At 38.0% G+C, this 27,166-nt stretch overlaps 1 protein-coding gene across 3 annotated transcripts in view; it reads right to left on the bottom strand.

The window, feature by feature from the left end:
* The window catches only part of CTNNA2 (catenin alpha 2), a 407,233-nt gene that overhangs the window by 107,845 nt on the left and 272,222 nt on the right, over window positions 1-27,166 (bottom strand). Inside the window, exons 1-2 of one of the 3 annotated variants that reach the window (XM_039383432.1) lie at window positions 17,415-17,552; window positions 11,231-11,311 (exon numbers count right to left, since the gene is read on the bottom strand). In XM_039383432.1, the coding sequence (XP_039239366.1) occupies window positions 11,231-11,311; window positions 17,415-17,537 (204 nt within the window). In that variant the 5' untranslated portion in view covers window positions 17,538-17,552. Of the gene's footprint in view, window positions 1-11,230; window positions 11,312-11,411; window positions 11,451-17,414; window positions 17,553-27,166 lie in introns of those variants that run through there. The other 2 variants (XM_027729292.2, XM_039383431.1) reach the window with 2 other exon arrangements.

Consider the following 27,166-nt stretch of genomic DNA (forward strand, 5'->3'; position numbering starts at 1 on the left):
AAGGTGAATGTGGAAGGATGAAATTGCAGAACAGGAAATCACATGTAGGAACAAAGAAGGGAAAGACTATAGGAGGTTACCCCAGTAGAGAAAAAGAGGGTTAGGACTTTTAAAAATAACGCTGTGAAAACTGAAGAGGATTGTAAAGTGTGCAAAATGTCACAAGACTGCACATCTAGAGGGTCTGATGCAAAAGGGGTGTGACAAAGGGCAGGGTAATGAGCAAAGATAAAAATAATGAACTAAACATCCACAGGTTAAATCAGGAACCACAACACATTGTGTAGCTTCATGCGGTGTCTCAGGGTCTGCTGAAATATTTAAATCAAGTAGAGTGGCTGTGGAGCTTTATGGGTTCTTTATATATGTACTTTTTATAAATACAGTAAATAAAAAAAATAATTGAGGAAAAACCTGTTTTGGGGAGGTTAAATAGCTGTTTGGTCAAAATGGGAAATTAATTGCCTATGAAAGCCCTTAATGAAGTTATCCTCAGTATAATAAAAATGTGTAACAACTTCACTTAAAGGCAGTCAGGTGCAATAAGCTTTAAAGGTTTAATAGAGTAAATGCTACACGTGTCACTCTTGCATTCTCACCTACCCCAGCTTCAAGAGTAGGCTGGCACACTAAATATTATCATCAGCTTCTCTAAGGCCTAGAGATTTAGCCCAGTGAAAGCTGATGACAGCCCTTGGGTAGACCTGTCTATCGGAGTGCCAGACAATGGCTGAAACAAGATTAAAAATTGATCTTGTGCTGCAAAAATGGATTTCTCATCATCCTTTCCAAGAGCCACTCGAAGTCACAAATGGATCCTGCCCCATGGACAGAGATGATTGATATCTGATGCTATCAATTTTCATCCATGCCTTTCAAGAAAGCCCTGACTGCAGCAAGATCACAGCCTGGCTTATAGAGTTGGGTTTGTTTTTCGTTGTTTTTTGTTTGCTTGTTGGTTTTTTGGTTTTTTTTTTTGTTTGTTTGTTTTTTGATTGGCTATTTTTTCATTTTCTTTTGTTTTTTTGGGGGTTTGTTTGTTTGTTTGTTTGTTTGTGGTTTAGGTTTTTTTGTGGGGTGGGTGTTTCTAGTTTTGTTTTTGCTTTATTTCTTTTCTTCTCCTTTGCAGCAATTTCTACAAAGTAAAAACCGAAAACAAAACTTTTTGTATCTCTGGTTGCTTTCTACAAGTAGAAAGTAATATTAAAGACATTTCACAACACTTAGAAATAGCACTACTGAACAAAATTACAAAATTAATGTCAATTAAGACACAAATGCAGTGTTGAAATCCCATTTGGAAATTAAATTCTATGTACTTTGCCACTGCTCATAAACCCATTAGGAAGACAACTTTATAGAAGTCTTTTCAAAGGACTGTGCTTCCCTCCACATTTACTGTGCTCTCTACCTCATGCTACTGTATTATTGATAATGAGCATCAAAATTTGAAGCTAATTTTGATTCTTTATGAATCTAAAATCTGGTTCTTTATGTATCCAAGCTTCTGTAAGTTTCTTTAGCTGATGTGGCTACAGGTCAGTCTCTAGCTGACAATATAGAACAATGTAAGCTTCTTTATGTAAAATTGTCATATAATTTTTTTCCTCTCTGGTTTGTGGTTTCGTTTGGGATTTTTGCCTTTTTTTTTTTTTTTTTTTTTGATGTAGCAACATTATAGTTTTCCGTTCAAAATTTCCCACATTTACAGTGTCTTTTATTAAAAAGAGTTCTAAAAACTCCATACTTGTTTCTCTGCTGTGATTACAGAGCTTGGCATCTTCTAAAGGTCCTGAAGTGAGCACAAAGATTTTTTGAAATATGTGAGCTTTTATGAAGACTCATTATTTGAAGAATAATACACAAACTATGTGCAGTAATCTTCTCTAATGCAATATAGCTGTCACTGAGTTTTGCCTCATAATTCTTCACAAGCTACTTTGAAAGGCCAACCCTCTGTGCTCACAGCTTCACTCAGTTTAGAAAAAAAAAATATATATAAAATCAAGTCTCTATTTCAAAAAGCAAAAGCAGCCATAGTTACTACACTATGGCTTTTGCCAGACAAGAATAATCCATCATGGGTATTATGCTGCAGATCAAAGTTTCCCTCATTTGATCAAAATGTTACACACTGCAGCCTTACCCAAAACTACCTGATATGGGCACAGGTTCCTGAAATATGGCACCATATGTGCATCAGTAAACATTATGTGTAGAGTAAATTAAACACAGCCTTGTAATTAGGCAGTACGGAAATTAGTGCAGACCTGAAAGAGTAAATCAGCAGTATTAAAGCACTCTCCATTTCCTCTGAAGCACTTCAGAGCACCATAAAAACCTCAATGTCACAGTGATAAACCTCTAGGAGTGCATTTTGAGGGAGACAAAGACATGTGCACTCAAAGAAGTTCAAGCCAAGACCATTATTAACTAAAATTAAAGTAACAGTTCATCGTCTCTAATTTTTTAGATCAGATTTTTTGATATGTATCTAAATTTCCTTTCCTATAGTAAATACACCAGTTTTTCTACCAAATGAGAGCAGACAAAAAGTGGAATATTGAACAGCATGCCAGGGGCTCAGAGTTCTTTCAGTCCAAGATGGTGACATTCAGGGTATTCCTACCTCTGTTGTGTTAAGGCCATAAATTCAGTGGAAGATGAAAGAATAAAGGACTTTATCAAGTGGAGCTTTGCTATCTCTGCTTTCTAAGCCAGGGTTACAGAGGACTCCTGCCTATTACCATTGTAGAAGCTGCTGGAAAAACATACTAAAGATGTACACGCAACACAGCTCACCCACATTAAATAAATCCAAGCCATAAACACGTAGCACTGGCACAGAAATAAATCTGTATTAGCATTTGATAGACTGCTTTTGGGAAGCCAGCTCCCAGATTTCCATATTCAAGAGCACTGGAGTCACCTCAGACGAAAACAAATGTACTAAGCAACAAGGGAAAGGAGCTGAGTTTCTAATGAGTACAAGCTGATGCCACAGGTGGCCTCGGGTTCAGAGACATTTAGATTGACTTAGGGCTGGCTCCCTTTAAGAACATCAAAATTTTGTCAAGGAGCAGTTTCATGCAACAGAATGGGGCAATATTACCAATAACACTGCACTTCCCCTTGGAAACAGCCAACACCTCCTCTTTGAGAGGGAATGCAGCACAACCTTGGCAAGATTCCTGTGGATCATCTATTTAAGTGTGGCCTTGCTTCAACTTTGCCTTTACAGAATAAATCTTTAGTAAACATTCATGCAAGATTAGATTTTGAAAATATAACCTTCTTGGATATTCTGCTAGTACTTAACACTTGCATGAAATTTTGCATCTTTGAACACTGTATCAACATCAACTCCCTTACAAATTCTCAGTGTTATGTGAAGCTCAGTGAAGGGCCATGACCTGCTCTTTCTGTGTTTTTAGCTCTCCTTAAATTATACAGATATTGAATTACAAAAAGCTACCTTCAGGATTTATAACTTTACCTAGTGTCCTCTTGTCTGCAATAAGGGGCACGTCAGAAGCTACTTTTATGGTAATGAAGAGGGAGAACGTGCTTCCCCAGCCCTCCCAGAAGTGCCCCAATTGCTGCACTGTTGACTGGCTTGAAAGTCAAAGGCCTATTTACACAAACTACCTTTGGGCTCTTATTTTTGGGGTGCCTGAATTAGGAAGCAGTTTGTTTGTGACTCCCTCTATACAAAGAAATATGAGCTTAATGCAAAATGCATCCTTGAAACCCCAAATCACCCTCCAAAGAGGAACTATCTGTTGACTGTAAGGGAGACTGAAGGAAAACCACTTCCTCATGTCATCACCCAATTTCCATAACTGACATCAGCTGGTGTGAATCCTCAGAGTTCTCTCTTTCCTCTTCACACTGCCCCCTAAATATGAGTTTTTTTATTTCTTTGGGTGTTTTTTTATTTCTTTGGCTCTTCATCTTCTTTGAGACACTGAAAGGAGTTTGTTATCTAATGGTAACTTGGATTAGAATTGGGTTCACTGTTTTCTTCTGAAGATCCTGTTTTGCTATCTGAGCACTCATGCTTCCCTTGGGCTTATATCTTAATACACAGATGCTGTGTACCTCCTAGTGCTGGTACAACACAGAATAGCTAAACTGAGGCAGCTTCAGATTCTTTTTCTAAAACTGGACAGTAAGTTGCTTGTCTTTGTAGAACACAGCAGAAGGAAGAGGGGATAAACAAACAAACAAAAGAAAATCAAGTAAGTTAGTCATGATCCAGAGCAGCAAGATTTAATTTCTAGGTGCTGCTGGCCCTCCCTGAAGCATTTGCAAGTCATCTGGTCTATGTATGAGACAGGAGCTTTGCTGTAAAAAGATGATGATAAGATTTCCTCTTTTGGAGGAAGTCCTGTGTTTTCTTCAAAGCATTTACATAATGTAAAGAAGAAACCTATGCCTATACTTGAATAGAGAGATTTAAGTCTACAGACTGAAAACATTCTATAAGTGTCTATCCATAACATAATTCACATTGTATGGGTTAGCTGCAATAAAATCTGCTCCAACAGAACACGTTTTTTCAGTTTTAGGTGTCCCATCAGTCTAATTCCACAAGTTAATATTCATGGCTTTTATTCTGAGAGTGTCTCTGGAGTCTATGTCAATTTTTGGCAGGTTTCAAAGTGCTAAACAGTTCTTTTTTTTTACCACAAATAGCATTTATAAACAGCAATACAACTTAATCTATGTGGAAGTGACTGACATAAAGAGCAAATGGAGACACGCTGCCGCTCAAGAGCCAAAACAGAAATATATGACAAATAAACCTAAGAACATTCTGAAGGCTGTTACCCACTTCAGACTGTTGTAACCCATATTAAACAAAGGACACCAAACTGTGAGCACTTTCAGAGGCCTATGAAGTTGATAAAAACTGAGTATGATCAAGATGTTCTCCCCCAGATCTTTGTTTTACCAAATTTGCACGAATAAATTACAGGAGGTATTTGCCTCATCAACTTTAACCCTTAGAAAGTTTGACTTGTAGGCTGATATAGCTACTGAAGCAGTATTTGATCAATAATCAAATCCAGGATTTGATGATCCTTGTGGGCCCCTTCCAACTCAGGACACCTATGACTAAAAGATAAGGAGTATAATAATTGTAGATTGAAGGGAGGTGCTCTAGAGAAAATGGTTGATAACAGACTAATGAATATCGTGCCCAAAGTCCACCATGTGTCTTACAAAGATATTTGCAAGACCACAGCTTAGCACAAGGAATTCGAAATGACCAGAAATGACCAGTCAAATATATAAAAGGGTCATGTGAAAAGATGTACTTACTACATGATACATAAAGAACTGATTGGAGGTATAAAAAGGGCAAATATGACCAGGATATAGACTTTTTTTTTTTTTTTTTTGGCTGCTGCAAAGTATGTGGATGAACAAGTCTGAGGGTGTGGCTGATAGAAAGACACCATAGCGCAGTCACCATTAATATTAGTTCTTGCCTAAATGTCCAAACCTGATCCTGAGTACCCCATGTCACCACTCCTAGGGTGTTATTAGTGGCTATTGGGAAAGCAGACACTGAGAAGAAAGCAATAAATATCCTAAACTCAAGCAACATTCGTCAGAAAGAGGGAGACAGCTCATCCAAACCAATGCAAGAATCTTGGAAGTTCTTATCTTTCAACTTTCAGTCTGTAAACTAGCTGAGATTAAATCATCAATAACAAGGACAGCCACACCTGAAACCCATTCTTGGAAAGTCATATGGGAAAAAATCCTTACATTTCACTGCAGAAATCATATTGAGGTGTTTATTTATGGATAGTAACATGCTATAGTTCTACAATACCAATTTCTAGAAGTTGCAGATCACAGAGTAGAGCAGAACAGGACCACAGTCTTGATCATAAATGCTTTTGTTTCTGACTGGTTTTCTGAAGAAATTAGGCTCAGAAATTACAGTAACTGCCCATTTTTTCAAACACATTTTAATCTCTTGGCCAATTTTAAAACCATCTGACAGAGAGAAAAAGATCTTAAGGATGCTGAATAGCTGGAGTCTGATGAAAAATTGTCTGGGTAGGAGAACAGTGACCCGAATTAGAGTCCTGTGGAGGGAAATTTGTTCTGTGAAGTCAGTAGCTGGCTGGCCAGTGTACTAACAAAGGTACCAGCTGGGCAACCACCACGTGGGTACTGGCTGAGCAGGAGCCAAAACCAGCCTCACATCTTCCTGCATTTCACCAACCAGCCTGGAGTAAAAAAGTGAGCTACAGATGAGGCAGCAGCAGAGAGGAGAAGGACGGGTGTGAGAAAATGAGATAAAACATGAAATTCAGAGGCCATAAGGGAGGAACTGAGATTATTGCTGTAGGAAGCCCTATACACACAGTGCTATGCTATAGAAAGCAAAACTTCTTTAATTTATCTGGTTTTGTTTTTCAGTCCTGTGTCTACACAATATGTGCTCCTCAGAGGTTTGCAGGATGTGATCTGGAAAAGACAACCCTGAGGAGAGGACATTTTTCAAACAATTGTTAAGGTTGGAAAGGACCTTTTAAGAACAACACATCCAACCATCTGTTTGATAAAAAGAAATTCTAAATCAGAATGTTTTGTCTCAGAGAGTGGTGTGAAGAATTCTTTTAGCCACGAGAACAAGCACAGGTGTTTTGAGTCCTAAAATGATGACAGCTTTCCATATTAAAAATCACCATCCTAGATACTAACTGTAGTAGCTACTAATGGGAAGTTGACATTATTCTGCTTTTTATAACTGTCCAAAAGGTTAAACTGCATTGCACCCAAAACCACATAATTTAAGGCCACAAAAAAATAATCAGACAGCAAAAAACTCCTTTTAATACTGCACACACAAACTTATATCTCTAAAAATAGCATTAATTTCTATTAGCCATCCTTCCATTAAAGAAAAAGCCCGGGACATCAGTCTAAAGGTTCAAAAGTATTTATCAAAATGCAACAGGTAATGCAGTTATTTCTGGACTTTCTACTTCACAGTCCCTATTAATATATTTTTTTTAATAAAGTTTTGTTGCCTAAAACTGCAAGGAGAAGAAGAAATCCATCTTTAAAAAAAACATAGTACATTTTAATTTTTCCTTTGGTTTACTTTGCAAGTACACCTGAAAATTAAAAAAAAAATATCAAAATGCCTGAAAAAGATGGAAAATCTTTTTGGCCATTGTAAAAACCTGAGTTTATTTTTCCATATTTATTAATGTGTAAATGCATATATTTGCAGTGCTAAGCTAAAAATAAATTGCTAACTTTCAAAATGAAAATTTGAAACTGCTGAAAAAAAGTCCACACTGGACTTTTTGACACTCTCAGACTTCTTTTTTTTGTAATTTTTATTTTTTTTTACTTTCAAAATTCAATTTCTGAACGATTTATGATTTTTTTTCAATTTGTAAGGAAGTGAAATTTTTTCTTTGGGGTATTTATTTCACAAAATATTTCTAAGTAGCTTTAGTAATAACATAAACCTCAGTCTGCAGGAGGTGGATGGATTGTCCTTAACAGCTACCTAAGAGTATAATGCTCAGTATAAACAGAATTGCTGGTAAAAAAATCTAATTTCTGTACAATTCCTTCCACTTGGAGGCATATGAAGACTTAGTCTGGTTTGACTGGACAAAAATGAAACAGTGCAGACAGGCTGCTCTGTTGGTATCAATGGCAGCACAGATTCCTGCTCTTTAAGAGAAAACAAATGGTTTTAGTTATTCCACCTCACGGGGAAACCGAGCGGCTCAAAGAGACTGAACAAGCTCAGCTGGTCCCCTGGAAGAGGACACACACACGGAGAGCTGGTGGCAGCAGGGCAGGAGAGCAGCACTAACAGGTGGGACACCAGTGGTGGTGACAGCAGAACAGCTGGTGCTCTGCTCACACACCTCCAAATGATCTACAGACCACGCTGGGCCTCGCTGGGCATCCAGTTGGTGTGTCAGCCAAACTCTTTGGTGTGTCCTTCCTGCTTGTCTTGCTCTCAGTGTCACTGCAGATGTCACTGTGACACCTGAAATCCTGGGTGTGCCTGCTGCTTTGGGATTACCTGTAGTATTTAAACTATAGGGTTGGTATTTCTTTTTCCTGCTATGGAGGAAAAGCAAACAAACAAAATAACTGGCATCAACCAGCACCCTGCTGCTGGGCTGGCTTGCTGTACCACACAGTGAAAGATGTTTTTTTTAGCTTTTAGGTTTTGTCTTTTCTTTTTTTTTTTTTTTAACTACAGACTTGCATCCCAGGGGCATAAAAAAGACCTCTAATCTTGCCAATTGGTGCAACTTATTAGCAGACACAGAACTCTGTGTGTTTTCCAGCTTGTTCAAAATGAAAGGCTGAGCAAGTTGGAGCTGTTCATCCCGGAGAAGACTTCCAGGAGATCTTCCAGCACCTTTCAGTACCAAAAGGGGCTCCAAGAGAGCTGGAGAGGGACTTTGGACACAGGCCTTGGAGGGACAGGATAAAGAAGAATGGTTTCACACTGACAGAGGGTAGGGTTAGATTAGATCTTGGGAAGAAATTGTTCCCTGTGAGGGTGGTCGGGCCCTGGCACAGGTTGCCCAGAGAAGCTGTGGCTGCTCCATCCCTGGAAGTGTCCAAGGCCAGGTTGGACAGGGCTTGAAACAACCTGGACTGGTGGAAGGTGTCCCTGCCCATGGCAGGTGGGGTGTAACTAAACAGTCTTTAAGGTCCCTTCCAACCCAAATCATTCTGTGCTTCTATGAATATCATGTGAGAAATGGTAGCAGTGAGCTATGGGTTGGTGAGATGTGTCTGCTTCCAAGAACTTGTTCAGTCTGACTTAGGTTGATGTTCTTACTGGCAGTTTATAGTAAGACATATAATTAGATCTCCATAATAGTTTCCCAATGCCCAGGAGAGTTTAAATGATGAGTTTAAAAGACGTAATTCCATCAGAATAAGAAATATTGAAGTGACTGTAAATTGTGAGGCGGAATTTCAGCACCGTGCATTCCATCCCCAATCATTTCACATGTCTGCATGTTCTGCAGATAATGAAATCAAATCTCAGAAATAAAGAGCTAAGTAACCTGGGGAGAGAAAGGAAAATCAGTCTTATATGGGTGATTACTGTAGACTTGCAAGGGAGCCTGACTATCAAATGAAATATATATATCTTCCCCATCACCGAAACGTATGTTGTAGATTGTCTAGTTTTATGGTGTTAACATTATGCTTCAAAAGTATGAAAATCAAGCTCTAAAAGGGATTCATTAAAACAAAAGGCATTATGGTATTCAAAGGCGGTTGTCTCTCCAATGATTTAGCTCAAAATAGAAAGACTGAAATAGTGTAACTCCGTATTCTCAACCGCGGCTCATTTCTTCTCAACCTTCAAGCCTCTCTCCCCAGCCATTAAACCAAGCCCTCAGTGACATCCTCACACTCTCAAATTTAGCAGGGAGTGTGCAGGCAGGTCTAGGCACACACGCACAGGTAGACTGTTGACTATGAGTTTGATGAAGCAGAACACTGATTATGATTCTGAGGGATAATCATTTATAGTGAGAATGCTCATTGTGGAAAGCAAAGACTCCACCTTCCCCTACATTTGTGCAAAACCCAGCACAATTATGATCTCATATTGATTAGTTTACTAGCAACTGCCATGATTTAATAAACATTATACCTGTGTGACAAAATTTCATAAAAATCAGAACCTATATTAAAAGCTTCATCTCCAAGCAGGGAAATACTTTGTGTGTGCTTCACTTTACTCTCATACAGAGTTCCAACCTTTCTGAGATTGAATATTCCATGGGGTTGAATATACATGAGAAGCAGACAGTTTATTAAGAAAGGTGCCATTTTTATATCACGTTTCAGAGTAAATTTGGCTTTAGAGATGAGTAATTCAGGCAACTGCTGAGAGCCTCACACAGAACAGCAACTCATGTGTTAGTCTGCTACTTCCTTGAAGCAGTAAGAACAGAGGTGGGAGGCAACACATGGTACCAGCTCCGCTGCAGAATTGAGGATCCCACAAATTTGGAGGTCAGAACAGCAGAGATCTTTCTTCTGTCATTAGCTGAGCAGCAGATGTGATTCTAGGCTTTATATAGGAGAGTCAGTGATTCATATTGACTGTAAGACCATTGCAATAGGTTTATTATTTGCAGAATATGATCTTCAAACATGTTTGCTGAGAGTTAAGGGCTGAAATGAACTGAGCTTTGGCAGTGCAGAGCACTGATTCCAAAATACCTGCAGGGGCCACTCTTTCTGAAACTATCTTGTAGCAAATAGGTTTCTGAAGATACATTTAAGTCCTTGCTTGGTCTTGCAGTTTTATTTTTCGTTGTTGTTATTATTATTATTATTATTTACAGAAAATGCAGAATTGAGATCATCTCAAAAGGAGAGAAAAGAGATAAAAAGAGGCAATCTGCCCTGCCTTAACTTAAAGGCTTAAAGAAACTTATAAAGGATTTCTCCCTCTTGTTTGCCCATCTCCTTTCAATTCTTTTCCATCTCAAGTGTTTTGAATTAACCTTTCAACCTTATTACAAAACACAATGATAAATGTAATATAAGAAATTCTTTACTGTTTAAGCTATGTTTTGCAGTTATTCATAAAATCATAGAATACTTTGGGTTAGAAGGGACCTTCAAAGGTCCACTTCCCTGTGTCATGGGCAGGGCCATCCTCAACTATATCCCCTAGACTTTAATGTTTACAGGGATAGGGAATCCACCATCTCTCTGGGCAACTTGTTATTTATTAACCCTCTCTATATCTTCATAAAATCTTTATTTCACACAGTACACCTTGGAAGTTTTCTCTGAAAATGTTCTGCTCTTATAAATTTTTTTTCACATTCTCCTTTTCTTTCCTGTTATTTCCATGAGGGTATTCCAATAAATACAAATAAGCACATATGCCAGTGTTTTTATGACTGGGGTTGCTGGGCTGTGAAGGCCTGGCCAATCTGCCCACCCTCCCACACAGCAGGACATTTTGGGGTTACACTTGGAACACATTCCATTCTCCCTTTTGTTTTTTTTTTGTCTCAGGAAATGCTACTCCTTTGCTTCATGCCACGTGTAATGTAATGTCATGTCTAAATAAGGACACCAACACTTTAAACCTCTACATGTGGCAAAACGAATCCTAAGCGGAAAAGTTTATGATTCCCTCGGAAAATCAAGAAGCATTATAAAAATCATAGCTTACCTGTCTTCGAAGGTCTCGTGTTTTCTTGGTCATCTTGTCAATGGCAATGTTGAGTGGGTCCCCCTTCTCCTTCCTTCCAGTCTGTTAACAAAACCAAAATCACAGAGTTAGATAAAAATACTCCAAATAATATACACTTCTAAAAAAAATAGTACAGACTTATCAAAGGAAGCCTGTGCACCTTTTTTTTTTTGTTTGCTTCCATCAAGCTGTTATTTCCAATGTAGTGGTTTTAACATGTTTATGTGAGGGAGGCGTAGAAGATTATTTAAAAACAATCCTAAAGTGATAAGAACAAAGATGAAGGTGACTCACCGGAGAGTTCAGAACTTTTCCACCACTAAATTATGTGCATATATTATAGTTAATACTCAAAAAAATCTGGCAAGACCTTTCACTATAAAATGAATATTAAGAGTTTCTAATCTCCATCCTGCCAGGCACTGGGAATGTTAAACATGATAATAAGCAGCAACACAGCTTGAGGACAGAAGGAAAATGGTCCCTACGCCTGTAGCAGGAATCATATTGGCAGACATTAGGTGCAGTATAAAGAAAAATTCCACTTAAAACACTTTCCTGCAGGAAGTCTCAAAGCAAAACTCCTCACGAAGATTAAAAAATGGGGGAAAAAAGCCTTTCGTGGCTCGTAACCAATGGGGAAAAAATACTTTTTTTAGGTTCAATGACACAAAAAGCATTAAGTGACTTTGTTAGCTGTATTACCTTTCTCTTAAGAGAAAACTGCTTCTCTAAAGATTTGTCACATCTCTTGCACATTGAACTCTGTTTGAAAGCTTTTCATCAAGAATCAGAATGATCTTCCATTCTTCCTGGCAGTACTCTTTCCTTCCCAAGGCTGTTTTCAAATACTCCTATTTAGAATTGTTCCTTGCATATGATTAAGAGCGATTTTCCGTCTCCAGCTGAGCCTAATAGCATACTTTTCTGGGAACTATTGAGAAGTCACTTTTGGGGTGGGATGGGGATTAAACATACCCTTTCAACAGTGATCTCTCACATGGCCTGCACGGTTAACAGCTCTACATTGGCAAGTGGCCTCTGTTCCAGCCTTTGCTTTAAGCATTCATTCCAGAGAATGCCTGCTTTCTGTTATTGCCTGTAATTCTAATTATGACATGAGGCCAAAGCTTTTATGATCATTTAGAAATCTGCAAAAACCCATCCCCTTTTTTCATTTAGAAATTCAAACACAACAATATCAAGTGCCACCAGAATTTGATACAAAACATAAATTTACCTCTTAGCTCTCTAAAAAGAATCCATTACAAATTCTGGAGTTAATCATACAAATTGACACCAGAAAACAGAGAGAGAAAGCATTTGCTATCACACAAGAGGAGGCATCTGTGTCACCCGGTGATATTTTTATCTCACTTTTCTTGTCTTCATCCTTTGACTGAGTTCTTCTGGTCCCCAGCTGAAGAGCTAAGTCTCTTTAGCCTAAGCAGTGTCAGCACAGGCTTTTAGTTTTAGATGTCCTGAATTCGGTCCCTGTTATTTTGTTCGAGGCAGCAGCTGTCACATGTGCACACAATCAAAGCTTGCTTTTCAGGCTGAAATTTCACAATAAAGCTGAGGCAGATAAGTTTGGTACAGGAAGCCTCTCCTGGCTGTCAGAATGGTACAGCAGGGACTACCAGATGAGCCAGTCTCAGCCAGGTTCTAGTTAGTTAGACTACAAAGCTATATTCTAAGAAAACTTAAAAGAACAAAATTACTCCAGCTGTGCACTGTGCACTTGCTGAACCAAGTTTTCTTGGTGACATCACTGTTCTGGGATGCTTTATTTTCCCAATCAAATAATTCAAATTCTTTAATATTTTTTAAATTCTCCTCTTCCTTCTCATTGTTAAAATTTTAATGGACTGGCTTAGAAAGATCCATAACCACACAAAATACATTAAGACATTTTTTTCTAGGGCAAAGATAACCTTTGTTTGGCTTTTTTTTTTTTTTTTCATTTGTAATAAAATCAGGGAATAATTTGCTAAACTGGGGAAAATTACTGTGAATATTAACACAATGTAAACAGTAAAAGAGTAAACACCATGATACTTAACTTAAGGATCGTATTTTACAGCTCTCAAACAAAACAACTAGTTAACAATGCTTATTCACTCATCTCATGCAGAGCAGATATATTTTGTGTTCACCACCTACATGGTGAGGTCAAGCAATTAATGCCTGGCACCCATTTAGGGGTTCAGAAAGTTGTCCTTGAACAGGAACTTGGGACTTCTTCCAGGGTAGTCAGCTATGGGATACAGTGACACTCAATAAATTATGCATTTAATAAACTGCACCATCTAGGAGAAAGGGCTCCTGGCCATTGGAAAAAAAAGTATAAATTTTGAGATTGACATCAAAGTTTGTAATTTAGATTCCTAATCTGGGTGTTTTGTACTGCTCATAGGAAGGAAACTTTCACTGAGAGTAGGCCCATGGTAGTCTACATAAAGAACCTCTCCCAAGCCTCTCTTCAAATTTATCCTGTATCTTTTTGAGTCTGGTTTTAAATTAACAGTGTTTATGCAAACAGTGGCCCTTGGGGTGCATCCTATTGTGAAACACAAAACAACTGGGAGCCCTTCCGTGACCCTTAGGCCACACAACACAAACTGTCAACGTCCATCTGGCCAGGCCCTTCTCCCTCCAAAACAGAAAAGAGCCTGTTCTCAATTGCTCTGTGCAATTGCCCAAATCATGCCTCCACGCTGTCTGAGATGCTAAATGGGATGAACCAGCCTGTGCTGGAAAACAGGCTCCCAAACCAAGTGGATGGAGATCCAGTTGAGCTCTCTCAATGTCAATATTTTATTAACACATAAAAATATGGATGCAGTCTCAAATATTCTGTACAATTTTTGTATTTATCCATGAATTTTAGGTGTCCTTCACCTGTTACTTATGAAATGGCTACTGCCTTTTAATCTGTACACAAAACCCCTCCTTCGCCGTAGGATTTCAAAGAAGAAGAAATTTGTTTAGTAAATCACATTATTGAAAAATAACTAGCGTGGCATGTGATGCTACATAGCTTCAGGGAGGTCTGTCAAACACCATCTGCTCTGTGCTGAAAATATAAGTTTATTAAAGTTTATTTATTTAAGTCCTTAAATACTCTTATATTATTGTTGCTCTGTGATAATTTTTTGGCCTTCATTCCTAGAAGAGATAGAAAGGAATTTAGTGGTTTCCTGAAAAAACCATAAAGCTTAGTATTGAGGTTTTTGCCATTTCTCTGTTAATCTTTTTCCACAAAGAGAAGAAAGATAATTTGGGCTAAAAAGGAAGCAAAAATTGCTGCTGGCATTGGGTTAAAAAGAGAAGGAGGAGAAATGCACAGAAGTCCTTGAATGTCAAAATATCGGCATTCAGAGTCCCTATGGAAAGAATTACATCTATTCATGGTGCAATGAGAACTTTGCTACGGGAGAATATATTAATCAAGCCCCTGATTTCTTGTGACCATTTAACAGCATTTGCATACTGCTTGTACTCGAGATATTTTCAAACAATTTTCTCAGTCTGTGTTACTTCCATCCTAATTTCCTTAGAGCTTTTCCCTGCCTGTTTGATTTATTCTCAGTTGCTCAGGATGAGCTAATTCCCACGGGATCCTGACCAGGGGCTGTGCTGGCTGCAGAGTCCTCCAGGTCAGGAGAGGGTCTTCCATTGCATTTCTACCCCGAGGCTGCAGTCCCTCTCTCAGATCACAGAATGCAGGAGCCAGCTCCCTGAATATAATTTTCAAGTGGTTTTAAGCCTGATTTGCCACGTGGCATGAGAAGTTGTGTAGTTTTTCAACACATCTGTGTCTGGTAAGTGGAAGAAATCTAGGTATTGATTGCCCTATCATTCTAGAAAATGCCTGTAGTCACAAACAGTGTCAACAATATTACTGGAACACTAAAACAAAGATAGAATACAAGAACTTTCCTCTTTATATTAAGCAAAGTCTGAAAAGCTTCACAGTTAAAACCGCAAAATATTAAGGTAAGCACTCAGTTATACTGGGAACTTTACTTAGTCAGGAAAAGAAATAAATTAATAACAAAAAGTACTTAAGGAGGGTAAGAAATTTCAGCACCTGCTAGAATGATCTCTGCTAAGATACAGCACTGTTTTTCCTTTTGAATAAAGACCGTTTTACTCTCCTTCCTTTTTTTTTTGTCATGAGCTGTTCACAGTTTATATTGTCGAAGTAAAATATAAAACTTCCAAAATATTTATCACAACTATTAAGGACATTTATATTACATGATTTTCTTATTACAGAACTCTTTTGATCAGCAAAAGATACTTAAAAGGACACTTTCTTTTAACCCTGGAGAATATCACAGAGTCAAGACAAAGACAGTCAAGTCAATCAGCCCAGACACGGTGCATTTTGGATGAGATACAGTCAATTTTGGAAGAAGATGCTTCAGGTTGGAACTGTGTTGATAGTTCTGAATAATTCCAGGCACCACCAGTATGGAAATCCTAGAGTTTAAATTTCACCACGTGAAACGGCTAAAATTGCTACTTCCAAAATTATTATTAGAAAGAGAGATGCTTCTGTAATGAATATCCTCGTATTGAAAAGTTAGGATCAACTTCAGAGTTGTGTGAGGTGCAAACCCATAATTCTGAGCATGCTATTTAAAAAAAAAAATTTACAATCAGTGCCAGACGAACAAGGCTGACAACAATGACCTATAAAAGAAGTGCACAAGAAGTGCAGCAACTGCAGGCCTACAACAGAATGTCACAGACAAAACCCAACATGTATGACAACTAAATGAGTGACGTTAGAGAGGGTTGTTGTCCTTTTCCTCTGAAGTGCCTCATTCAAAAGCTCAGTGTTACAATTTTACAATAATAATATTAATAATAATAGTGGACTAAAACTACGCAAGAAGTTTTGGAACCACTGTTTTCCCACTTTCCTCTGTTAGATATAAGCCAAAATATCTGAGAAAGCTCAGTCTCCCCACACATTACGTGTTGCATGTCCAAGACACTTTCACTGCTATTTCCAGTAATTTAGCCTCCAGGAGACAGGTGGAAAGATTATCTATTGATCCAGAAGCTACCAAATCTTGATTTATTTTTATATTTTCACCATCCCATGGGTAGAGGGTTCCATCATTTACAGTTTATTCAGAACTTCAATATCACGGTGTTTTATTAAGGCGCAAACTGCTGCTCAAAAATATATCCGTCCTAATATTTTATTTTAAACATTGAACAACATCACTCTTTTAAAACTGTGCCCATGTTCAATAGCCCTTTTAAAAGTGATGAAGAGAAGCTTAGTACTAAGAGGAAGAACATTTTGAACAACAGACATAGGCTGCATCAGTGCTTCTAAACAGAAATCTACGTTTAAACATACCAATACATATTCTCCTTCTGACAGAAGATGATTAATTTTGGGTCAGGAAAAGGCTAAACTATATATTACAGGAGAAGTAAGTAGAGACTAAATTTCACTGGAAGTTGAAAATCCTAGTTATTTGCTAGGGAAATGGGACAGGAAAACAAGTTTTACAAAACCTGTGTGGTTCCTGCATGGATGAGCTGAAGAAGACTTGTTAAAAAAAATCAATTTATGGAAAAATTGAATGGCAAGAAGTCTTTTGGGAGCATGATATAAACATGAATGACTGTTTTACTCAGCTCTGTATATTTATTCTTATAAATTATTTTGGTTTTAGAATTTACTCTAAGTAACTACAATGGAGGTTTGCAATCACCTGTTTGTCAGCTTCAACTTTGCTACCTCCTATGGTATGAAAATTTGTATGTTCCCTTTTCCTCTCAATAACTGATGGTTTTCTTCAGGGGAAAAAAAAGAGAATTTTGCATGAAAGGACGTTAAAAAAAACCTCAATGTCCTTCCTGTGCTGGGAGCCCCAGAGCTGCAGGTGGGGTCTCACCTGAGTGGGGCTGAGGGGCAAAATCCCCCCCTCACCTGCTGCTCACACTCTTTTGGATGCAGAGACATCCCAGTATGTTCAGGGTGTGGCTCCTTTGCAATAAAACACTGAATTACAGGCTCTTCCACGATATTCCCCAGTTCTAGAATGCAATTCACTAAACAATCTGCTCATAAATGTATGATACAGCAAGTTCTCCTTAAATAAAAGAATTTCTTTCAGCAGTTTTTAATTACCTTGTGACCAGTGAATTTGGTTCCAGTGTAGCATGAATGATAACAACTGTGTAGAAAGCCGGGGAAGCCACAAACTTGCAGTGCCAGAGAGTAAATATATGCAATAAAATTAAAATGAGTCATGAGCTGGACACGGTATCAGCACCTGAGGTGCACAGGTCTTATCCTTGGCCTGGATCCAAGCAAGTTTTATCTAGATCTGTACAAACCAAGTTTGAAACAAAATAAAGAAATAATGAAAACTGTATCTGTTAATGGCTGAGGAAGATTTTCTTGTCATATTTTATGTATGTTTTTTGTGCAGGCCACATCACCACGATATCTGAAGCCCTCCAAGTGGTGAATCGGTGAATTAAGTGATTTGTTCAATATCAGCCACGTGTAGTTGCTTCTTTTATCTTTTCCAAAGTGGGAAAACTTGTGTGTAGGGGAGTATTTCACTTTGATTGGTTTGTGGTTGTTGTTTTTCATGTTTTGCATAATTCACTGTTGTAACCACTTCTTGTCTTTTGGCAATAACCAAGGACTTTCAGAAACGTTATCAATGACTGCAGTTTGATTTGAAGCACCAGTTAGGATTAGGGTTTGATCACAATAGTTCCCAAGTGGCAGCTGCTACTATTAATTGATATTTACCCATAATCGTGTACTGGCATCTAAATTCCAAAAAAAAAAAAGAACTGGCTGAGGAATTTATATTTATAATGATATTAGAGGTTGCCTAAGATGGAGAACTTTTTCACTCTCGAGAACAAAGGCAGCAATTTTTTTGGGTTTGGTGATCTTTTTTTTTTCACTTGTAGATGATACACTGAATATTTCTGCATTTCTGTGTATTTTTGAACTACAGTTTCCAGGATCACTGTGGTGAGGACACGGTTCTGCTCTTCTAGATAGACTGGATTTTACAGCCTACTGAGGCACCAAACATTCAGGAAAGGCAACTGGTGGGACTTTCCTAAGGGACAAGGCAAGTGCAACTTCCAAATATCATTGATTTTTATTAGGTAAAACACATGCATTGTTTCGGGCTTTTTTTGGAAGGAGGGAGAGCCATGCATCTGTTAGAAATTCTTCCCCAAGGCAAGAATATCCTGCTATCACTTAAGAGTTGTGTCACTTAATTAAACTCAGATTATAAGGCAGCACACACTGCCAGTCGAGAAAACAGTGATAGCTTTCAGGGAAGGACCATCCCATTTAATTTTACCATCAAGAAATACTGAATCAAATCTAGTTATTTTAGCTCCTTCTATACTCAGTATAAAGTGACAGGCACTTTTAGAGCACCCATCTGTCTTGCATACTTGTTTTAATACGGAATACATGTCACCACATGGGATTGCTCCTCTCCATCAACAATGGAGGGGATCTTGAAATGCTTGATGATTAATTCTTAAAAAAAAATAAGTAACATGAGATAAACTGCCGACTTAATAACTATAAAGACTGTCCAACCCTCCTAAGGATCAGGCTGGAGACTGTGTCTTGGAAAAATTTTGTGTGTTTTGGATGATTTTTTTTTCCAGAGAATTAAAAAATACAGGATCATAAAGGTGCCTTTTTTACAAGCTTCCACAAAAGATATTCCAGTCCTTCCAGGATGTGATATTTTGAGGTCCTGAAAATAATTCGCTTTCTTCTCACTGTCTAAAAGAAACACACTTTATAATTCAGACTTGGGATTGGATCTTTACAGTCTCAGGTTCTTTTCAAACTGGCAGCTTGTCCCAAGTGGGGTCTCTCAAGGATTGATATTGGGCTCAACATTGTTTAATATCTTCCTAAGTGACCTGGTCGATGGGATCAAGGGAACCCTGATGAAGTCTTCTGCAATGCCCAACTGAATGCAAGGAAAGGTTGAGGGTGCTGGGTCACAGAAACACAGAAACATCACAACCTAATGAAGAAAACAAACAAAAAAAACCCCTCCAGTTTAGCTGCATTTCTCTAATCTGAGCTTACTCAGATAAAGACATATGCCAACATCAGCCTCATTTGGAACTGAGGTTTGCTGATAACGGTGGAAAACAAGTAAATGCAGTTGGAAGAGCCAGGACTAATAACCTGAGACAGGTTTTCTTGTATGTCCTCAAGAAATCTCTGGCAGTGTGTGTGTAATGGGATCCCTATCACTGTGAATTCAGGTGATATGAGTGTTAGCATGCAAGTCTACTTCTGATCCAGGTTTCTGTCCTAATGCCCTTGAGAGCTGATGTCTGTGAAGCTTCCCCTCACTCCTTTCTGTTTGAGGGGCTGACTTTGTAACAATACATATTAAAATTTAAATCTGGCAGAATATTTCTTGTCATTAAATAGCATCTTTTCCTTTGCAGTGCTTACTCAGAGGAAAACATAAGGGTTTTCATAGAAGAAGCTGCCTGTTTCTATTCAGAAAATGTCAGTACAGAAAATTGATGCTGTTACACTTAAACGCATATAAAAAATAGAATTTCCGAGGAAAGAAATGTGCATGATGTAAACTGTTATAAAAACATCAGCTTCACTGAAGCCACACTAATTTACACCAGCTGAGAATCTCCCCACTCATCATATAAATAAAATCTTGCAGATGCTTCCATTTAGAAGGTCAGAAATGTTTACTCCAGAATTCAAAATTATTCTAATTTCTTCACAGACTTCTACTTGCAAAGGGTCCAGTACAAACTCCTCATTTAACCACCAGCTGCTTTCCAGCTGCAAATTGCAATCTGCTTTTAAATGGCTCCTGATGTCTTCTCTTAATCTAAAATAACTGGAGAAAAAAGCAGATAGGATACATTTTTTTCTTTCCCTTCAGATATGTAAACCTGTAGTAAAGGACTATGCAAATGAAAAATGTTAAAATTTACCCATTCTAACAAAAGGTCTTGAGAAAAGCCTATTCTATTAAGCATAATAATGTTCCTAAGTCATGAAGTAGTTATTAATGAAGCCTCCTATAATGTATTCTGTTCAAATTTTATCAGTTAAAAAGGTGATGCAATATGAGGCGACTAAGAAAAGAGGAGGGGTAGAAAAAGACAGAGTGTCTTACAGCATGTAACAAAAATATACTTCATGGATCCAAACTCAGAAATCTATTGATTAGACTTTTGGTTTGTCTTTGTTACAGATTAGTGGAAATATTTCTTAGGACTTTCAAAGGAAGTGGTTTTGATGTCTGGTATTTATGTTAGTTTTACCCCTTAGTCACCAGAAAGCTCTTGTAGCCAATCTTTCTCTAGTTGGTTTTAGACTAAAATGTGTATTATGAGTCACAGGGATGAGTGTTATTCACTGAATTAAGTGCAGGACTTCTTGAGCCATCTCAGCATCCCTTGAAAACATCCTTTTAGTATTTTTCAGCTCTCTTGGAGCAACAGGAGAACCACACAATGTTGTTTGGTTGTAAGCAAAGGTTTTTTTGTTTGCTTATGTATTCTAGAAAAAGACTCCATTGGATGATGACACTTGACTATAACATTGGCTTCCATAGTGTGGAACGTTATGCATTTTTTTTCAGCAAAGAATCTTTTTAACCAAATAGGCACCTCTGAGAAATGAAGTGACCACTGGAAGTACATCAGAGCATTCACAACATTTACAGGTACTAAATGAAAATTTCGTATGAACATATTGAAGCTCCAACTATGCCATTCTATTTAGATGCAGAATTACTGCACAAAGGCACAAAGGCATTATAGAACCTCAGAGTTCAACCACACCCCCCAAACTCATCTGTCTGTGCCTAAGAGGCACAGAACTGTTTTTTGTGAGCACTTAGAGTGCTTTGATTATCAAATATCACTGAAAAACAAGATTTCAACTAGTTGGCTGCACCTGTCACTATCTAATAGATTTCTGTATGAGATGTGTGTTGACTATTACATCTGCATTTCTTTCTTTTTAATTGCACCATGCTTATATTCCTTGGATGATCCACAAGGAAATGAGTCTTGTTTATGTCCAATCAAAAATGTGTTCATCAATGTAGGCAGCTCAAACTCAATGCCAACTCAATACTTATAACAGAGAATTAAATGCTTTTTCCAATTAATTGCTACTTTCTTTTCCCTTACCTTGCCAGTTCCTTCCAAGCCACCCAGGTAGAGGTTGGGTTTTTTTGCACGTTCTTTGTCCTCCAACCTGTTCTGAACACTTTTAATTACAGTCTAAGCTGGAAAAATATTTGAAATAATTATTATCTGAAAGCACTGCTGCTTTCCAGTGCTGACACCCTACTTGGCAATGTACTGTGCAGCCTACACAGTATCAGTGGAGGTGTCAAACTTTCTGAGGGCAGTGACATGTGTCTGGAAACAAGGGTTTCACCCTGACATATCTCCTGTGAAAACCCCACCTGCAAGCAGACAATGAGCCTGAGGTTTAATTGGACATGTGCCATAACTTCAGCTCCTGCTTTGAATGACTGGGGACAGAGCAAAGCCCGGGAAAGAAAATAACTCAATCCTCATTACTGTAATTAATCTTTCACTTTGAGTACAGGCTGCTTCGTGTCCACGTGTTCCTTTGTAGGACATCACAACCACGAGGCAACAGGGATGAAATAAAACAAAACAAAACACAAAATAAAAGAACTTTTTAAACTCCAACCAGACTTCCAAAAGAATGCAGAAGCAAAGGACCAGCTCTGTCTATTTTTACAGAGCAAAGCCGTGGTCTATTCCTGCCACTGCCTCAGATCAATGTGCTAAGTGATATCCATTCAAATTACTTGTCAGTTTAATCAGAGGAAGTAAAACACAATTACAGGGCATTAGTGTAAAAGCCAGCACAAAATAACAGAATGTCCATGTGGGATATCTGAGCAAAAGCTTGTTGAAAATAACTCTGTGACATTTTCATCAACAGCCTTTTTTTACAGAAAAGAAAAAAAAAACCCAACCTTTGCAAATGCTATTACAAACTAATTAGGCATAAAATAATGCTTTGTTTCTACAGATTGATTAGAGTCCTTATTTCTTCTTGTAGATATCAGAAAAATTTTTGGCTTTTGTTCTGTTATTAGAATAAAACTAAATGTATAAAGACCTTTTCTGAAATGATAACTGGTGCATTTACAAAGTTTCTCTGTGCTCCCTCTCAAGACAGCAGGAGTTTTACCATTATTTCCACTGAATGATTGGAACACTCATTTTTCATGGACACTCCAAATTTCCATTGAATAAAAGGTTTATTTCAGGAATCATCAGGCAGATTACTTGGTTTAAGTGGGCAAAATGGGAGCAGGGAAGGGAAGGGACTTTTCCTTCTCCCCCAAAAGACAGAGATGCAAGTTTGGTGGGTTCAAAAAGGACAAATTAATGCAAACCTGCCCTCAGAGCCCTGCCTGGAGTCCCCAGATGAGATATGCTGGGGTGGGCACTGGTGCCTGGGGTCCCTCTGACCCTTTCATCCCAATCTGCACCACAGCCAAGTTTCAGTGCAACAAGTAAAACTGTACCCAGTCCAGAGGTATAAAGGGAATTAGTTTTTGTGAATGCCCACAACAGGAAATCAGCCTGAAGCCCTACATGATACTCAAATATTAAAATAAAAATATAGGGGGTAGAATAATCTCTATGATATTTAGAACATCGCTTTTTTTCAAAAAATACCTATCAATATAGGTCTTCAGGATAGAGCACGTGCTGGAAGAAGCCTTTTCTTTCCAGCCCTAACTTGTTTTTTAAGATCTAGAGAGGATGGGGGCTTGGACTTACTCAGCACAGTGAATCTCCTGGAATGAGGTGACTTCACTTTTTTCAATAGCCACAATGCACAGCCCAGGTTTAGGTACCCCTGTGGTAAAAAACTCACTTAAAATGTTCATGTTGTAACTCTGAGCTCAGAAACCCCGAGGTCTTTAATTGGATTTGGCCCTTTATCTTCTATATTCATGAGATAGTAATTAATTTGACCACCCCTGCCTGGTCCACAGGGTAATTGAATGAATAGTTCTGCACAGGCACATAAATGCCTACAAAAAGAGTTATTACTATGAATGTGCAATATGGCAAGTTAACTCTCTTGGTAATGATGGCACTGAAATTCTTAAGGCATTGGAGTCCAAATCACAGCTAATGGAAATGGAAGAAAGTATGCATATACAACATGCAGAACTACTGCACATTTTGCCTTTGAAAATAATAATAATAAAAATTCAATCCTATCTTTTTTAAATTTCCTTTCTATATCTCCATCTTCTGGCACTACTAAACCTGACCAAATATTGCAAAAGGGGTTAAAAGCAAGATAGTTCTCTTGGTAGATTGCCACAAAGACTTCTGGTAGGAAATGGAGTGTAAAAAATGTTAAAGAATGTTAAATGAAATCACAGCAGACTGAAACCTGTGGTTCCAGTGCAAGACCTGAAATAAATCCGAGACAGATGCTAACTGGCACCACCTTCATTCTGATGCTCATAAATGAAACAGAACAAGACTTCAAAGGTGCCAGAGGAAGACCAGCCATCCAAAGAACATTAAAACAGGCTTGGATTTGGTTTGCCAGCTCCAAAGTTATTCATGCCCTGCTAAGTTATCTGGATGCTTCTGAAAATTCATCCAATGGAACACGTGTGCACGTTTCTAGAAGGATTGAAAGTCTGTGGAGTTTAAAACTCCTAAGTTATCCTGGATATGCCTTCCTTTATCAATTCTTGGCTTCAGAGGTGAACTCCTGATCTGAGTTATTCACCACAGATTTTTCCCTGAGGAATGGGTAATAGTTTGTATCAAGACACACATGGTAGTTTGCAAGTCTCAGTGCAAATCATGCACTGCTAAAAGTTTTCCACAGACATCTGCAGCTGCTCACAGTCCCTTTTTAATGACAAATGCTTAGAGAAACTAATTGCAAGTGGTAAAAGTGCTGACTGACCTCTGCATCTGGTTTGCTTCTTTCCCTCTTGAAAAGCCTTGATATCCCAATTTAGACCTATATTTAATATAGAGGGTTATCAACTATTTTAAATAGTATTATTCTAATAATTCAGTAGTTTGACCCTTCAGTGACTTCAATAGCGATTTCAACAGTAATACAATGCAGCATTCCACACTTCCTATTTATTACTCTATTCTTATATAACCTGTAATTCCACTGGCATTATCTACAAAATTATAATTGAATAAATATTTCCTTTAAAAATCAATGATTTCACTAAAACAGGAACAATGGTGGAGTTTCTGCTTGTTGCCCTGGGTCATGATGAACACCAAGAAGGGAACAACTGAATCCACAGCCTGTGGGAACTAGACTCCACTTCCAATTCCCAGTCCTGGTTTCTAATAGACTATATTTTAGTGAGGTTTTCTTTAGTATGGCAATTAGTGTTAAGGGTGAGTCAATTCCATGATGATCAAACGCCTAAAGAAATTTAAAAAAAAAAAAATAAACTAAAGCTCTGCAGGAGCAGCTCTGCTGCTTTCCACACCACATGATGCTTTTCACTTCAGAACCACCAAGTAAATTACTGAGAATAAGTTACTGTGAATAAAATGGGCTGCACTGTGTTAAGTAATTATTTCTAAAGTGTGAAATGGGTAGGAAGTATCTCATCTTAAAGTAGTGCCATGATGCATATTACCTCTCCAGTATAAAGTGAACAGTCCTTTTTTTCTTTTTTTTTCATTTTTCTCCTTTTTCTCTTTATCTTGAAGGAGCAAGGAGAGGAATGAAAACTTTGTTTTTCTAAAGATCTTGTATGTGGGAGAGAAGTGTAAAGACCCAACCTGTGAAACTATGCTGTGCTCCACTATTTGAACTGCCTCAGGAAGAATCTTCTAGAGTTTCATGAGCTTTCGGGAAATCACAGAATAGTTAAGGTTGGAAAAGGCCTCTGAGATCAAGTCCAACAGTTAATCCACCACTGCAGGCTCAGTAACTTATAAATATTATTTGGATGATGCTCCCCATCTAAGGAATGCAGGATGGAGTTGGGATCTCCTGTGCCAAAGACCAGCATTTCTGTGACTGCTGTGGGATGCACCTCAGTGGTGCATCCCATAATTTGTGGAACAATGCAGAACACAGCTTGCCTTTAAGCAGGTCTTTCAAGTATGTCCTGCCACACGCCCATTCTGTTCCTCAGTCTCGAAACCAGTGATAAAAGAAGGTCATTTGAATAGAAAAGTTATTCTCACAACATGGGTTAGGAAAATGCCCCTCTGATTGCTTGTGAGAGAACAGAGGGGATTCTTGCAATTAATTAATACCTAGATGCACACCAACAGGCTGTTTCAACAGAAAAGGTTATTTTTAGTTTTTTTGGTGGTTTTGCTTTTTTTTTTTTTTGACAACTATTATTAAAAGTTACAGGGATCAAGGAGAAGAAAGAGGAAAACCACATAAGAATCAAAAAGGAGCTTTTCCAAGACAAAAGGTGACACAAATTGGTAGTAATGAATTGTGTATACCAGCTGGCTAAAATACTGCTGTCCATTTAAAGGATAATTACATAGACATTAAAATATTTATGCAGCATTCATGTGAAATTCAGTCCCAGATCAAAACCCAGCGGTGGTAGAGATTAAATAAGAGAATCCTGGTTTGGGTTTAATGGCTGACAAGCCTGATTAAGATGATATTTTCCCTTAATAATCTGTTTTAACAACATGCAATACAGGCTTTTGTTTTGTTTTGTTCATACACATAAAAGATTCATTCCAAAAAGATCAGAAAGGGTTATTTTCTCAGATTAAATATCACATGGATATCTGAATTATACTTTGCAAGGGTATGACTTCTAAGCACTCAGAGCCAGCCAGTGACCCGCCTAAGATAAAGAGCAAAAGTGCATCTACAAAGTGTAAACTCATTTTGGCATCAGTCCTGAAACTGTCTTTGAGGTTTGACCTTCAGAAGAACTTCACATAACACAGATGGGTTGACTAGGGCTGGCCACAGGAAAGTGTTTAACAAGTCAGCGTTGCAAAGCAGTTGGAAATGATGCAGAACAAGACTAAATATATCAAGTGAGCTCTTCTCTGCTGAAATATCTGTATGTTCATGGCTTGTTGTCTGGCATCAGGAAGCATTACATCCAGGAGGGGAATGGTGGGATGCTATAATATCAATGCAGAGCTTGGAAATTATATTTTATTATCTCCATTTTTAATACTTACCATTTAATTAATTTTAATAATTGTATACGTTTCAGTAATTTAGTTTTACTTTCATAAATTTGTTTACTTCTAAGTGCAGTAATGGTAAGGTGGTAAAGGTTTTCTGTATTTAGAGGTAAGCAAGGGCCAATGCCAAGTGATCCTGGAAGCTTCCCCATAATGCAGGAAAATTCCACAAGGTCAACAAAACACAGCAGGACAGTTGTCCTCAATCACATCACATCCACCAATGGTTGTAATCCAGGATGGGGAGTGGACAACCTCAAATCCACAACCACATCAGGTGAGGTACTTGTAAATGTTTCTGGTGAGCCTGTTTGACCAATCCCACGAGCTCAAGCAAACCAAAAGGAACTGGGTTTACAAAATTAATGTTTCACGAGCTTCTTGCTAGACAGAGCGCTGTTTCTTTAAAAAAATAATTGCCTTAAATGCACACATTTACAGATATTTTTATACTCAAGGATGAAATTTCTTTTCTTAGATAACTTCCTAAATCAAGGTAAGAATGCCCATCAATCATTTAATATAGCTAAGGAGTCGAAATTTTGCTAAAGAGTGCTTTTTCTAAAAAAAAAAAAAAAAAAAAGTCTGCTAGAATGGCTGCCTATGCCAGCATTTGACTGATGAACTCCAGAGCAGGTT

The sequence above is a fragment of the Pipra filicauda genome, unplaced genomic scaffold, assembly GCF_003945595.2.
Source record: "Pipra filicauda isolate LSUMZ 115617 unplaced genomic scaffold, ASM394559v2 scaffold30_size5312502_pilon, whole genome shotgun sequence".
In the NCBI taxonomy this organism is placed as follows: domain Eukaryota; kingdom Metazoa; phylum Chordata; class Aves; order Passeriformes; family Pipridae; genus Pipra; species Pipra filicauda.